At 43.7% G+C, this 16800-nt stretch overlaps 1 protein-coding gene across 3 annotated transcripts in view; it reads left to right on the forward strand.

The window, feature by feature from the left end:
• The first annotated feature begins 4256 nt into the window (after positions 1–4256).
• Positions 4257–16800, forward strand: part of patz1 (POZ/BTB and AT hook containing zinc finger 1) — a 50564-nt gene continuing 38020 nt past the window's right edge. For all 3 annotated transcript variants that reach the window (XM_078421320.1, XM_078421319.1, XM_078421321.1), the window contains exon 1: positions 4257–5793. In XM_078421320.1, coding sequence (XP_078277446.1) covers positions 4589–5793 — 1205 coding nt within the window. In that variant the 5' untranslated portion in view covers positions 4257–4588. The remainder of the gene's footprint in view (positions 5794–16800) is intronic.

The following is a 16800-nucleotide window of genomic DNA, read 5'->3' on the forward strand; positions in this document are numbered from 1 at the left end:
AATGAAAGAATGCAGCCATACTCCCGTGCTGAGAATGCGATCCCCTCCCACCGCCCCCGAATAAGTGCCCCCGGCTACCACTGCTCCTGAATAAGTGTCCCCCCCGCTCCTACTGCTTCTGAACAAGTGTCCCCGGCTCCCACTGTTCCTGAATGTGTCCCTCGCTCGCATTGCTCCTGGAACTACAGATGCTAGTTTACAAAAAAATTACACAAATCTCTGGTCTTTGTTCCAACCATCTGCCTATCAATCGCCGACTCTGTCTCCCCCCCCCCCCCCCCCCCCCCCCCGCCGTGCCTACCTTTGTCTGCTAAGCTTTGTCCTGCCTCCTCTCTCCCAGTGTTCTTAACCCCCCCTTTGCCCCTACAATCAATCTGAAGAGTCCTGACCCAAAACATCACCCATTAATATTCTCCGGAGATGCTGCCCAACCCGCTGAGTTACTCCAGCACTTTGTGTTCTCTCCTAAACCCGTGTCTGAAGAAGGGTCTCTCGACCCAAAATGTCGCCCCATTCCATCTCTCCAGAAGTACTGCCAGAGTCCCGCTGAGTTACTCCAGCATTTTGTGTATATCTTCCACTGACCTGCATCATAGTCCCTGACTGCCACTGCTTCTGAACCCGCATGAGCCTGCTCCCACTGCTGTTGAACCACTGTCTCCCGCTCCCACTGCTCTTGAACAAGTGAGCCCCATTCCTACTGCTCCCAAACTATTGATACCCCTCCTGTTGCCCTACTCACACTGCTCCTGAAGCAGTGACTGCTGCTTCTGAACCAGTGATTCCAGCTCAGGAGCAGTGAGAGTGTGTACCTTTGGTTCTAGCAGTAACCTGCTTGCTATTAACAGAAAGCATCCTGTGTGGCTTTTTAATCACGTTGTTTACCTTTCAAATACCTTTAAAGATGTGTGGACATAGACTTCATGTCCCTTGTGCTCCCTCATGGCAATCATCGAGACTTATGGCACAGAAACAGCCTCTTTGGCCCACCACATCTATGCCACCCTTTTTGCCCACCTACATTAATTCAATTTACCCATACTAGGGCTGTATCCTTCTATGAATTGCTTATTTTTGTCAAAATGCCTCTTAAATCTGATTCGACCGCCTCATATCAACCACCCTCATGGAAAAATAGCTCTCAAATCCCCTTTAAAAATCCCCTCACCCATGCCTTCTTGTTTCCTCCACCGCTACTGTGGGAAAAAGACCCTACATATTTCTAGCAGGTCACCTCTGCCATATTTATTCCAGATAAAACAAAATCAGCCTATCCAGTGTCTCCCATGACAAAAGTCATGTAAGGAGTAAGCACTGTAAGGAGTTTGTACGTTCTCCTCGTGACCTGCGTGGGTTTTCTCCAAGATCTTCGGTTTCCTCCCACACTCCAAAGACGTACATACCTACATACGTACAGGTATGTAGGTTAATTGGCTGGGTAAATGTAAAAATTGTCCCTAGTGGGTGTAGGATAGTGTTAATGTACGGGGATCGCTGGGCGGCACGGACTTGGTGGGCCGAAAAGGCCTGTTTCCGGCTGTATATATATGATATGATATGATATGATAAAAGTCATCCAATCATTGCAACATCTTGATGAATCTCCTCTGCACTCCACGCAACCACAGCCTTCGTATTAAGTGAATTATATCATATTGCCTTGTTTCACCATTGTAATCCTCACACTCTCTCACTAAGATTCTTCTGCCCATTTTCATATTCCTGATCAAAAACTTTAATTCTATCAAACACATGACCAATTATAATATCTGCAAATGCTGGTATTTCTGGGTCAAGATGTGGTCGTAGAGTAGGAGGACAGGAGAAATCACAGAGGGGGAGCAACGAGAGACCATGTTGCTAAACTCTCGTCGAAGAGAGAAGGAGAACTTCTTCAAAGTGGACATACCTTGAGGAGAAATCGCAGTGGAGCAATTTCTGGGTCAAGATGTGGTCGTAGAGTAGGAGGGCAGAAGAATCCATCTTCTTATAATATAAGCTAACTTCTTTATCAAATCACATTCATTAGGTCAAATTATCAAATATATATTTATATTCACACAAACTCTCATCTACCATTACTAACTCAACAATTGAGTTAATTCTGGATCCAACTCTGTTTGGGTAGCTTTACAACCCACGGTATTAAACATTGAATTCTCCAATTTAAGGAGGTAACTAACCAACAAACATCCCTCTTTGTTGGCCCTTCAAAAGGCCAATTATGTTTTAAACCACTCCAATAGTGTTAGAAATCTGACTCATGAGCATATGGATCGTGGACCTGTTGAGGGGTGCCCAATCCAGCCTGTGCAGGTCACAGAACTGGTTCCAGTGTCCCTTGAATCTAACATCCTCATGTTTGCACCATCTCTCCTGTCATGCATTCACCTCTACTGTCCTCCTGTTTCTACACTCACTGGTGTGTGGCACCTACGGTTATTCTGAGATTAATACTACTGAGATCCACAATAGATACACAAAACACAGGATTTCCTCAGGTCACTCAGAAACTCCCTTTCCCACTCGTACTTTAGGCAACCTTCTCCAGTAGAATGGTAGCAGGCTCAACAAGGTGATCCACACCTTCTCAATGGTAATTAAGGATGGACAATAAATTTAGCCTTGTCAACAAACCCATATCCCCAAAAAATGATTACGGGTAGAATGGTAGCAGGTTCGACCAGGTGGCTCACACCTACTCAAGGGCAATAAGGCTGCCCTTGCTGGCATACCCACATCATAAAAAAACAGATTAAATATAAATAAATATATATTTCTTAAAACTGAGCTACAATATTTCAACTCTTTCACTACCCGTGTTGCAGTCACATATAAGGACCACAGTCTCTGACAAATAATCTTATCCCTCCAGAATGTAAAATGGTAATTTCCTTGACCCTGGCACTATGAAAACAACATAACACCTGCCTGCTCCCCAGACTATTGAAATTTCTGTATCTATTGCTGTCTTGAGCATTCTCTTCCCTCCCTGTACAGCTGAGCCAACCAAGGCACTATTGTCTCAGCTTTGGCTGTATCCCTGTGAAGCCAATCTTCCTCATCTGTATTCAGAACCAAATAATTGTTAGTGGCCAAGATGCCCTCAGGTCTCCTGAACTGCCTGCCTCCTATGATCATCACATTACTTGCACTCTCTAAAACATGTATTCAGACAAATGAGTGGACCTGAGCAACCTTAGTTGTTACTCAAGTTCCAAAGCCCAGATTTTGTACTCCTCCAGTTGTTGACATTCCTAAATCTGTAGTCTTCCACTGTAGTCTTCCAGTGTATTCCTAAATCTGTAGTCTTCCACGTGCCAGGGTCTCCTGCTCTCAGTCAGTGTCCTCAAGAGCTAGTGTTCCTGATTGACAGCCAATGTTTTCCTGTGCCTCCTTCAACTTAGTATCCCCTTGAATCAGATCTTCTCCACTTTCAAACTGTCCTCCACGCCAGTATCGGACACTTGGTGCCCTCAGCTCTGAACCTGTTCCCCGAGCCACCGTTCCCCTTCTTTAGCCGCATCCTCACTGTCTCCTGCTCAGCCACTATCCACCATCATTAGCCACAGTACTCCATTCTCAGCTGACATCACCCACTTCAAGCCAATAACCCAAGTTTACTCTGCCTAAGCCAGTGTATCCTGTCCTGTATGAATCCCCCTTACTGAGCCAATGTCTCTCACCATGAGTCAGTGTTCTCACTTTGGACCTATTACCAGTACTCAGCAAGTGTTCTCTCCCAGTACTCAGCTAGTATCCTGTAGCCTGTGCCAGCATGTCCAGCTGGTGCCTCCCACCCTGAGCCAGTTCCCTGCCCTGAGCCAGTGTATCCTGTCCTATCTGTATCTGTCATTCTGAACAATTCCCCTAGCATCAACAAGTATCTTCTGGCATGAGCCAATGTTCTCCACTCTGAGGCTACAACCTATCATGAGCAAGTGTTCCCGATCCTCGGCTAGCATGCTCTATCATCGCACCGGCATCCTCCCGCCGCCTTCCCTGAGCCAGTACCATCCTACTCTGAGGCAGTATCCCCGGCCGTCACCTCCCTACCGTCTGCCAGTGCCCCGCTCACCCCCACCTTCAGTTAGTGTTCCACCCCCTGAACCTATTTTCCACACTGCCTGTGCCCCCCCTCCCCTCCCCCCTGAGCAAGAACGTCTCCCACCATCACAGCCAGCGTCTCCCAACCTTATGCGGGGACCTCCCGCTCCGAACCAGCGTCTCCGACCCCGAGCCGGTGTCTCTCCCCCCCCCCCCCCCGCCCCCAGTGTCTCCCACCCTGAGCCAGTGCCTCCCCAGGCCCCCGGGAGGGGTCGCAGTTGACAGGAAGCGCCGCGCTGCCATGTTGCCGAGCCTCCCGCGGCGCCAGGGCCCGGCGGCTGTGAGGGGAACAAAAGCAGCGCCGAGCTCACCCCGGCCTTCGCTGCGCGGCCTTCCCTCGCTCGGCTCGGCGGCAGGCGGAGCTTTGCACCGCGCGCTCCTTTTCAAATCCACCTGGTTTTAAACCGTGTTGTTCAGTAGCGGAGTTTGAGGGGGGGCCGGATTTTTCCCCCCGAGTCGCGGCTCGTAGTCGGCGGCGGCGATGGAAAGGGTTGCCGAGCAGTCCTGGAACAGCTACACCTACCAGGTGAGCCAGCACAGCGCCGACATGTTGAAGAAACTCAACGGTCAGAGGAAGAACGGCGGCCGCTTCTGCGATGTGGTGCTGCGGGTGGGCGATGAGAGCTTCCCGGCTCACAAGGCCGTGCTGGCTGCCTGTAGCGACTACTTCGAGTCGGTGTTCGGCGCGATGGTGGACGAGGCCCAAGGCCGCGAGCTGGAGATGCACACCATCAGCGCCAAGGTCTTCAGGGACATACTGGACTTCGCCTACACCTCCCGCATCGTGGTGAGACTCGAGAGCTTCCCCGAGCTCATGACGGCCGCCAAGTTTCTGCTCATGAGGTCGGTCATCGAGATTTGCCAGGAGGTCATCAAACAGTCCAACGTCCAGATCATGGTGCCACCAGCCAGGGGAGACATGATGGTATTCCGCCCTGCAAATGTGGACTTCAGCTTTGCCCTGGACTTGGCTGCCGCTGCTTGTGCCAATGGCAACTTTATAGGGGAAAATGGACACCTACAGGGTGCAGGTGATGTCAAGGTAGGTAGCCCAGGTGCCCCAGCTCCTGCCCTTCCGCCCCTACAGGGTTCTTTACCTATGATGGATGGCTTGATGACTTCGCCTGCAGCACCGACCCTGATGGCTGGTCAATTCCAGGCTCCAATGAACTCAATGGGCCCTGACCATGGCAAGCTGATCAAGAGGGGGCGAGGACGGCCTCGGAAGGCTCCTCTGTTTGACCTGCCACTGCTCACAGCACCATTAGCAATGAGGGACGAGGGTTTTTACCCCTGCAGCTTCTGTGGGAAAGTGTTCAAGAATTCTAACCGCCTCCTGCTCCACGAGGCGCAGCACACGGGGCTGAATGTGGAACTGGGGTCGGGGGAGAATCAACTTCCAGGACTCGGGGACAATCTGCTGGCCTCTTCGAGCAGCCTTGACAGTCCCCGTAAGAGAGGCAGAGTGAGGAAAAATGTGGCCTGTGAGCTCTGTGGTAAAGCTTTTAGGGATGTTTACCACTTGAATCGCCATAAGCTCTCGCATTCAGGGGAAAAACCATTTGAATGCCCCATCTGTCACCAGCGTTTCAAGCGGAAGGACCGGATGACCTATCATATTCGGTCTCACGACGGAGCAGTGGGAAAACCCTACATTTGCATCAGCTGCGGAAAGGGCTTTTCTAGGTAAGTGGAAAGGGTTAATGGAAAGATAAATGTGCCACAGAGGAACTCCATCGGTTAACGTAGTAAGTACTGTGGAGGAAATGAGCCAGTCTGGAAAACAAAACAGAAAATGTAGTGGTAATCAATAAAATTACAATGATGAATGTTCATGATATTGTCCCTTGAATTGTGTAATATCTAATAACGTAATTATAGTTTTGAGAGTGCATTTTAGGTAGATAACTCTGGTTGCTGCAAATGTGAGTTAGCAAGATAATATTGTGTAGATTCGCACGAGGTTCATGTTTAATCAGAATTGATGATCCAATAGTACTGTGCCATTCTGTGTAATTGGTATTTAAAAATGACATACATTCTGAATACATTGTTCCCATCCGGTTTTATTGTCAGGAAGTATTTTTGTTGTTTACCATTACAAAACACGTGTAGTGTACTGCTGTGGAAATCAAGTTATATGTTTCAGTGCCATGCACAAAACAAATTGTTTTTCGATCTTGGATATAGATTGTGAATTTAAAAAAGAAAATATTCAGTATTATGTGATATAAAATCTAGGCATTGTTGTGCAGAATACTATTGAATGACAATTGCCAGATCTTAAACAGCAAGCATTTAAAAGCTCTGATTGCAACAGTGACAAAAGTTTGTATTTGTGAACTTGAATTAACTTTTAGGAACAGAGGGCACTTATTTTATTACTTATAACTGCACTCCTGTGCAGTTTTCATTGTTTTGTAAGCTGTTTGCTAACCAAATTTAATTCACTCCCGACAATTCTTTGCCTTTATCTCATCCCAGCCTGAAATCATCAAACCGTTGGCAGGCAAACTATTTACAAGCATCTGACTGTCAGTTAAGCACTAACGCCCAGAAGCACTTGTGATAAAGTACTTTTTAAGTAAACTTCTGAATTTTGCCTTTGTCTCATTTTCCATTAAAGGTTTAGTAAATTTGTATCTTTTGCTAACTTAACCCTAATGTGGTACCGCTGGATTGCTTTTTCATTACCATGACCACAACTTTTGTATTATTTTCTCAAAGCGTACTTTGTTATTTCTGTCAGCAAGACTTTGGGATGGGAGGAGGGTCAGGTGCCATGCAGTATCCTCCCAAGCTTTGTTAATGGCACCATAAAACCGGTTGTCTAATCAGGGCATTGTCCAGCTTATACTCCCTCTTGTTAACTCAATATACCAGGGAGCTGGCCTGAGTAAGAAACGTGACTGAGATTAGCATTATAAATTTGGGGAACTGTTTCTAGTGGCATAGCTGATTATTTTATGACCTGGCGCATCAACCTTTTAGTCCTAAGGCTTGATATTTTTATCTGTGTTTCCGATTGAAGAAATGTCATATGGATTCAACAGAAGTTTATTATGGAACAGTGGGAAAACGCCAAATTAGTTCATACATTTTGTATTTACCTTTGAAGAAACTTCCCTCCTGACTGTCTCATTATTGTATTGTTTCTGGACAACACTTGATGCGTCGTAGTGGCACAGCTAGTAGAGTTGCTGCCTCACAGTTCCAGAGACCTGGGTTCAGTCCTGACCTCGGGTGCTGTCTATGTGGAGTTTGCGCGTTCTCATTGACCACATGGGTTTCCTCTGGGTTGTCCAGATTCCTCTCACATCCCAAAGACATGCATTCTATAGGTTATTTGGCATTTGTAAATTGCCGCTAGTGTGTAGGAATGGATGAAAAAGTGGGATAACATAAAACAAGTGTGAACAGGTGATCGATGGTTGGCATGGCCTCAATGGCCGAAGGGCTCGTTTCCGTGCTGTATCTCTAAACTAAAATAACAGTGTGCATGTTGTTGTTTACAGGTTGTGTACAGTATAAAGGACTATCAGAAGGATGCAATTGTGTATTTTTCTCTTCTTTTAAATAAATGGTCATTGGTGCTGATGATTTATGTGGCTGCTTTTGAATGTGGGACTGTTTAGGTTTAAGTAAAATGAAAATATTTGTTCTGGCACATTCAATATAGATTTCCTTGTTAAAATTTTAGCTTGGTCGAATGTCTGCTCAACAAGCAAAACTATAACGTATATACACTTAGGACTGTTGTGATGGGTATTTCCAATACACAAATTGGATATAACGTGAGTGATGAATTAGGGAAAGCTTTTTGCATTATACGGGCCAAATTGGTAATAATGTGATTTTGACTGGGAACTAGCGGACCACCTAAAACTTCCTTTGGATAGTGACAAGCCGAAAATAAGCTGCCTTAGATTTAGACAGTATTGGAGACACAAAACCTGTTGCCATGTAACCTGCAGTAATCAGACACCACTGCCTCTTAAAAACACATCTGCTACTTTAATGTGTAGGAAGGAACTGCAGATGCTGGTTTAAACCGAGACCTGAAACGTCACCTATTCCTTCTCTCCAGAGATGCTGCTGTGTGCCCGCTGAGTTACTTCAGCTTTTTGGGTCTATCTTCGCTGAGTTACTCCAGCTTTTTGTGTCTATTTGCTACTTTAATAGCGGGTGGCCATAGAAATTGACAACCAAACGCTTCTATTGATACTTACGCAATGATACTCTATTAAACAATGTAACTTACCGTCTTTACTACTTTTTGAATGGAAAATTTATTGCAATTGAAAAGACCTTTATTTGTGAAAATCCTGCGAGAAACATAACTGTTATTGAGTGTCTGAAACTTTCATGGCCCTAACTCTCTTTCCTTCATTGATGCAATTGCCTTTCTATAACAAGGGTTTTTTTAAGGAATGCAGCAATTGTATTATAACAAAACTACCTGTACAGTATTATAGATAGCCAAAGGGGATATTAGTAATTTTTTTCAACACAGTAATTGATATCTGAATGTTCTGCCAGAGGAGGTGGTGGAATCAGATACAATGACTATGTTTGAAGAATTTAGACCTAATTAGGTAAGGTGTAGGAGATGTGGCCCTAATGCAGGCAATTGGGGTTAGTGCAAAATAATTGACATGGCCATGACGGATAATAGGGCCAGTTTCTATGTTGCATATCTTTATTGTGAAGTGAAGAAAGCTAATGGCATTCATGACAAGAGGAGTTGAGTATAGACGCAAAGAGGTCCTTCTGCAGTTGTACAGGGCCCTAGTGAGACCGCACCTGGAGTGCAGTTTTGGTCTCCAAATTTGAGGAAGGACATTCTTGCTATTGAGGGAGTGCAGCGTAGGTTCAAAAGGTTAATTCCCGGAATGGCGGGACTGTCATATGTTGAAAGACTGGAGGGACTGGGCTTGTATACACTGAAATTTAGAAGGATGAGAGGGGATCTTATTGAAACATACAAGATTATTAAGGGATTGGACACGCTAGAGGCAGGAAACATGTTCCCAATGTTGGGGGAGTCCAGAACCATGTGCCACAGTTGAAGAAGAAGGGGTATGCCATTCAGAACGGAGATGAGGAAAAACTTTTTCACTCAGAGTTGTAAATCTGTGGAATTCTCTGCCTCAGAAGGCAATGGAGGCCAATTCTCTGGATGCTTTCAAGAGAGAGTTGGATAGAGCTCTTAATGATAGTGGAGTCAGGGGGTATGGGGAGAGGGCATGAACGGGGTACTGATTGTGGATGATCAGCCATGATCACACTGAATGGCGGTGCTGGCTCGAAGGGCTGAATGGCCTACTCCTGCGCCTGTTGTCTATTGTACTATTATCGTCATGTGTGCCGTGATACAGTGAAAACTTTGTTTTGCATGCTATCCAGGCAGATCATACAATACGTCAAGTGCAATCATACTGTGCATGAGCACAACAGGCAGTGTAAAAGAGAAATAATAGACACATAGAAACATAAAAAATAGGTGCAGCAGTAGGCTATTCGGCCCTTCAAGCCCACACTGCCATTCAATATAATCATGGCTGATCATCTAAAATCAGTAACCAGGTTTCCCCATATCCCTTGATTCCGTTAGCCCGAAGAGCTAAACCTAACTCTTGAAAACATCCAGTGAATTGGCCTCCACTGCCTTCTGTGGCAGAGAATTCTACAGATTCCCAACTCTCTGCCTGGGGTAGGCCATTTAGGACTGAGATGAGGAAAAACTTTTTCAGCCAGAGAGTTGTCTATTTTGACTGAACTGGGATGATCTGAATGGCCTTGAACTATGTCTTCTGATCCTGCAATTGTTTCTCTTGAAACTGCAAATTCTTCCCAAATGTTTGAACCTCAAATTATTTTCTTTAAACTTGCTTGCAGTTCCTGGTTATTTCTGCAACAAAGCCGCAGGTTTTTCACCAAATCTCTTGTCAAGAGATGCCCCCAACTAAAATAGATTATTTCCTGAGCCACTGTTGCATATGCATTATAGGATGGGATTTTTGTAATAATATTTTGACATAGTTAAATGTAATAAACTATTTAAAAAAAATGATTGCAATTAATTACAGAACAAAAGTACTGCCCTGAAGTGTGAATAACTTTGTGCTTATCATCTTCCTTTACACAAAAACCTGGGGTTATACATACACCTGGTGAAATTTAAACACGGGACATTGAACACTCAAAATGGGCTCATGGCCTGGGGGATTTTTGTTTACATAAACTCATCAGATTTCAATTGGTTCTGTATTTAATGGCTTGATTTTGTAACTGAGTGTTTAATTTTCTGACTTTTGATCACCATAGTGCAGAGGCATGGGGTGGGAAGCAAAATGGAAAATATATATCAGTCACCATATATATATATATATATATATCAGTCAACACAAACTCTTTGAAGCACTTCCCTCTGGAAGGCGACTCCGGACTATCAAAGCAGCCACAGCCAGACATAAAAACAGCTTTTTTCCCCACGAGTGATAGTTCTACTCAATAACCAAAGTCTGTAGTCTCTTTTTTGCTCTGGTTTATTTTCACCCACATGTTTAGACTAATGGTGTATCCTTATTGTTTTGATGTGTTTATGCTTTATTCTTAATTGTTAACTGTATGTTTGTGTTGTCATTTGTGAGCGGGGCACCAAGGCACATTCCTTGTATTTGCATACTTGGCCAATAAACTTGTAGACAATAGACAATAGGTGCAGGAGTAGGCCATTCGGCCCTTCGAGCCAGCACCGCCATTCAATGTGATCATGGCTGATCATTCTCAATCAGTACCCCGTTCCTGCTTTCTCCCCATACCCCCTGACTCCGCTATCCTTATTCATTCATTCATTCATTCATTCATTCATTCATTCATTCATTCATTCATTCATTCATTTGTCTCTATCCTGCTATTTTCTACTTACAGGCAGGGCCCAATAAGTAGGCTGATCTCTCTTAATATTACCACCCTCACTTCTGAACAGGGTCAGCAGAAACAAGAATAAACGATTTTGCTCAGAAATGGCTGTAGGTCAGAAAATAGTGAATGCATTTTTAGTCAATATCTTGACTAAGGATTACTTTTGTGTTCTGTGAAGAGCTGCGTTATCGGATGCTGCCTTTACAATCAAATAGTAAAGTTCTGTCTTGTCTAATAGAGGTGTGGGAAGTTCTACTATGCTCACTATCAATTGTAGTGACTTGTATATACAAACTGATTACAATAGATAAAAGTGAATCAATAACATTTAATTCACTGGCTACAAAGGACTTTACAATGTGCTAGGAAGTGGAAGAAGCCATAATGATGTTCTTCATTGCATAAATAGGAAAATGTATGTATCTCCCACGATGCGTAAAGTTAATGATCTTAATGTATCACGAACAACAGAAGAGTAACTGGACTTGCATTCCAGAATTCCAAACCCTTCAGTGTGAAACACTCCCTCCATATTGAAGAATTTTCTCCCAACTCAGTGCGAAATACTCCTTCAAACACTGAAAATTTCCCTTGTACATCAGTGCACCCTCAGCATTCCAGAATTTCACAGCATAGAAGGAAGCCATTTGTACTGTTAAGTTTGTGCTGGATTACAGAAGAGCTATTCAGCTAGTCTCATTCCCTGCCCTTTGCTCATAATTTAGTTGCCATCATGATATACTCTTTGCATTGTGCAAAATTAATTGATTAATGAGCACTTAATTAAACTGAAATATTGGCACCTTCAATGCTGTTGAATGGATGGTGAATGCAATGCAATTTAAACAAATAATACAGATGGGTGCTGTATTAGTTTTAAACAATACAATTGCAAAAGGATAGAAGTACATTGCCACATTACTTAAGTTATAGTTGGTATATAATCTTATCAGGAGCACAGAAGTAGTTTAACATTTTTCTGATTGCCATTCATCACCACTGAGTGGAGTTGATGTAGAGAGAACCAACTTCCTGACTTTGCTTTAATAGTCTGCTAAAATATGGATCTTACCACAGAAATAGTTAACATGCCCATCTCTCATACCATCTGTTTTAACATCTGTCACATAGCAAGTTATGGGTATGTCTTACAAACATGTTCTGAGATAACGGTGGCATAATAGTTATATCACTGGACCAGTAACTGGAGATTCAATGATTTGAATATTGTTTGATTCCTGCCTTAGTGGCTTGAAGTTTAAACTCAATTAATTAATAATCAAGAATAAAATGGCAATATAAAATGACAGTGAATGTAAAACTATTGTGGTAAGAATATGTCATTTGAAAACGACTTAGTCATCGAGTAACACACTGTGGAAACAGGCCCTTCGGCCCGACTTACCCATGCCGACGAACATGCCCCTTCTACATGAGACTGACTTGCTTGCGCTTGGCCGATATCTTTCTAAACCTATCCAATTTAGGTACCTGTCCAAATGATTTTTAAATGTTGTAATAGTACCTGCATCAACTACCTCCTCTAGCAGCTTGTTTCATATACCCAGCACCATTTGTGCAAAAAAGGTTGCGTCTCAGATTCCTATTAAATCTCACCTTACTTAAACCTACGCCCTCTGGTTCCTGATTCCCCAACTCTGGGTAAAAGAATCTGCATTTACTTCAGAAATACACCTGCACATCTGTACACTTCTATAAGATCAATCCTCATCTTTCTGTGCTCGAAGTAATAAAGCCCTTGGCTGATGAATCTCTGCCTATAGCTCAGGCCCTCGATTCCTGGCAACATCCTCCTAAATCGTCTCTGCACCCTTTCCAGCTTTACAACATCTTTCCTATAGCAAGGTGACCAAATCTGAACACAATATTATAAATGTGGCCACATCAATGTTTTGTACAACTGTAACATGCCATCCCAACTTCTATAATCAGTACTCTCTCTGATTGATGAAGGCCAATGTGCCGAAAGCCTTCTTGACCATCCTATCTGCCTTTGACGTTACTTTCAAGGAACTATGTACCTCAACTCCTAGATCCCTTGCTCTACAACACTCACCAGAGCCCTGCTATTCACTGTGTAGGTCGTGCCCTGGTTAGATTTCCCAAATTGCAACACCTTGCACTTCTCGTATTAAACTTCATCAATCATTTCTTAGTCCATCTGCCTAACCGATCAAGATCCTGCTGAAATTTTTGACAACCATCTTCGCTATCTACAATACCATCCACTTTAGTGTCATCTGCAAATTTATTAATCATGCCTTGTACATTCTCATCCAAATCATTGATATGGATGACAAACAGCAATGGGCCCAGCACCGAATCCTGGGGTACACCACTAGCTCAATTAAGACCCTACTTAATCACTTTTAAATCCAGATTCATTACGCAAATCATGAAAGACCAGGTAACTGGGACTCAACAGTACAAGAATCCACAAAATACAATTGGATGTCCATTCACGCAAACGTTACCATTGGTTGCTCTCACGGAGCCCATTTCAAACCATCTTTGCAAGTTTTCTTGGATCATATGGCTTTTGCTTTCTATTTAATTTGCAGCACGGAACTTTGTCAAACACTTTGGAAAATCCTCGTGGACTGCAACAAAGACTATCCTGATTATCCTGCTCAGTTCAGGCCTTAGACAATTCTATTATAGACAGGCAAAACCTTCCTTTAATAAATTAAAGCTGGCAGTCCTTGATTAACCTGTGATTCATTTTGACCCCTCTCACATATTGCAGCAGAAAAGCTTTGTTTTCACTAATTTTATATACATCCTTTTTGCCTTCCTAATTTCACCCCTACATCTCTTTAACTTTTCAGTGAAATGTTTAGAGATAGAGTGGAAACAGGCCTTCAGCGCACCAAGTCCGCGCTGACCAACAATCGCTCGTACTAGTTATCCCTGTTTCACATCCTACACACAGAAGCCAAATAACCTACAAACCTGCACATCCATGGAATGTGGGAGGAAACCGGAGCACCTGGAGAAAACCCATGGGGTCACAGGGAGAACATACAAACTTTGTACAGACAGTACCCGTAGTCAGGATTGAACCCAGATCTCTGGCGCTGTAAGGCAACAACTCTACTGCTGTGTCACTGTGCTGCCGACACAGTTCTTGGTGTCATAAACTTTCTTCTTTATCCTATCCTTGATAGCCATGGCAATTTTGATTTGTGAGCTCATCTTTTTATTGGGAATTAATTAATTTGGTCTTATCCACTATCGTTTTTGAATGTCTCCCACCATTGTTATACTCATTTGACTTCAATTATTTATTTTTAGTTATTTTAACTACATCACATCCTCTGTAATTTTCACCATTTACTTTTGATCTCGCCATGTCATTTTCCATAATAATTATACTAAATCTAATAGAATCAGGGTAGCTGTTTCCAGAGTGCTGTATTGCTACCACCCTTTCATTTATCCAGGGTCATTCCCTAAAATGGACTCCTGTTGTTGGGCTTGCTGTGTCGTGATGTTAAAAAAAATATCACTTGAATGCATTTCAAGAATCCTGTACATTTTATCGCTTTGGTCTGTATTTGCCCCAGTTAATGCAAGACTAGTTTAAATCCCGAACATTACTGGCTTGTTATTTTTGCATTCCTCACAATTTCCCATGCAGATCTGATTTTCTGCCTATCTCTGGCAGTGGGGCCTAAAGTACACTGTCAGCAATATTACTGGCCCTTTTGTTCATCAGTATAATTCAAATGGCCAAATGATTTGCTGTTTCTAGCATATCATTTCCCCCACATAATTAAAATGTTTCCATCAAATAATATTGATACAACCCCATCCCTGTCAGTTCTCTATAATAATCTGAAAATTCTGTAAGTAGGAACACTGAGCTGCCGTTCCTACTGCGCTTTCAGTCACGCTTCACAATACCATACTTTTGGCTCTATCTGTGCCCTCAGCTCATCACCTTTAATTCCATGACTCCCTCTTTTATATGCAAGTAGTCCCAAACTTTTCTATTTCTTTCCCATCTTTGTCTCCTTTGATTTCCAAATTCTTTCCACTGCCTTCCAAACTTTATTTTTGAAACTACTGTCATGTTTACCCAACTCCGTTCCACCAACCTAATTTAAACTCTCCCCAACAGTGCTAGCGATCCTTCCAGTTCAAGTCAAGTCAAGTCAAGTTTATTTGTCACATGCACATACACGATGTGCAGTGAAATGAAAGTGGCAATGCCTGCGGATTGTGCACAAAAAAGAATTACAGTCACAGCATATAAATAAAGTTAATACAGAGAAGACAAAATTTAGTCCCTGGAGTTATAAAAGTTAACAGTCCTGATGGCCTGTGGGAAGAAACTCCATCTCATCCTCTCCGTTTTCACAGCGTGACAGCGGAGGCGCTTGCCTGACCGTAGCATCTGGAACAGTCCGTTGCTGGGGTGGCAGGGGTCCCTCATAATCTTGCTTGCTCTCGATCTACACCTCCTGATGTATAGGTCCTGCAGGGGGGCGAATGTAGTTCCCATGGTGCGTTCTGCCGAACGCACTACTCTCTGCAGGGCCTTCCTGTCCTGGGCAGAGCTGTTCCCAAACCAGACTGTAATGTTGCCGGACGTTGGCAACGGCCAGATTGACATACAACCCTTCATTTCACGAGTCTTTCCTCAGAGATATGTGTCCCCCTTGTCCAGAGGATCTAAATAGAGTCATACAGTGCGGAAACAGGCCCTTCAGCCCAACTCGCCCACACCGGCCAACAATGTCCCAACTACCCTAGTCCCACATGTCTGCGCTTGGTCCATAACCCTTCAAACCTGTCCTATCCATGTACCTGTCCAACTGTTTCTTAAATGATGGGATAGCCCCAGCTTCAACTACCTCCTCTGGCAGCTTGTTCCATACACCCACCACCCTCGATGTGAAAAATTTACCCCTCGGATTCCTATTAAATCTTTTCCCCTTCACCTTGAACCTATGTCCTCTGGTCCTCGATTCCCCTACTCTGGGTAAAAGACTGTGCATCTACCCGATCTATTCCTCTCATGATTTTGTATACCTCTATAAGATCTACCCTCATCCTCCTACCCTGCATGGAATAGAGACCCAGCCTACTCAACCTCTCCCTATAGTTCACACCCTCTAGTCCTGGCAAAATCCTTGTAAATCTTTTCTGAACCCTTTTAAGCTTGACAATATCTTTCCTATAACATAGTGCCCAGAACTGAACACAATATTCTAAATGCGGTCTCACCAACGTCTTGTACAACTGCAACATGACCTCCCAACTTCTATACTCAATGCTCTGACTGATGAAGGCCAAAATGCCAAAAGCCTTTTTGACCACCTTATCTACCTGCGATTTGACCTTCAAGGAACCATGCACTTTTACTCCTAGATCCCTCTGCTCTACAACACTACCCAGAGGCCTACCATTTCCTGCCCTTGTTCAACATCCCAAAATGCAACACCTCACTCTTTTCTGTATTAAATTCCATCAACCATTCCTCTGCCCACCTGGCCAATCCAGATCCTGCTGCAATCATTCACAGCCATCTTTACTATCTGCAAAACCACTAACTTTTGTATCATCAGCAAACTTGCTAATCTTGCCCTGTATGTTCTCATCCAAATCATTAATGTAGATGACAAACAGTAACGGGCCCAGCACCGAACCCTGTGGCACATCACTGGTCACAGGCCTCCATTCTGAGAAGCAACCTTCCATGGAGCCAGTTTGATATCCATTCATTCACAAAATGTTGGA

The sequence above is a fragment of the Rhinoraja longicauda genome, chromosome 25, assembly GCF_053455715.1.
Source record: "Rhinoraja longicauda isolate Sanriku21f chromosome 25, sRhiLon1.1, whole genome shotgun sequence".
In the NCBI taxonomy this organism is placed as follows: Eukaryota; Metazoa; Chordata; class Chondrichthyes; order Rajiformes; family Arhynchobatidae; genus Rhinoraja; species Rhinoraja longicauda.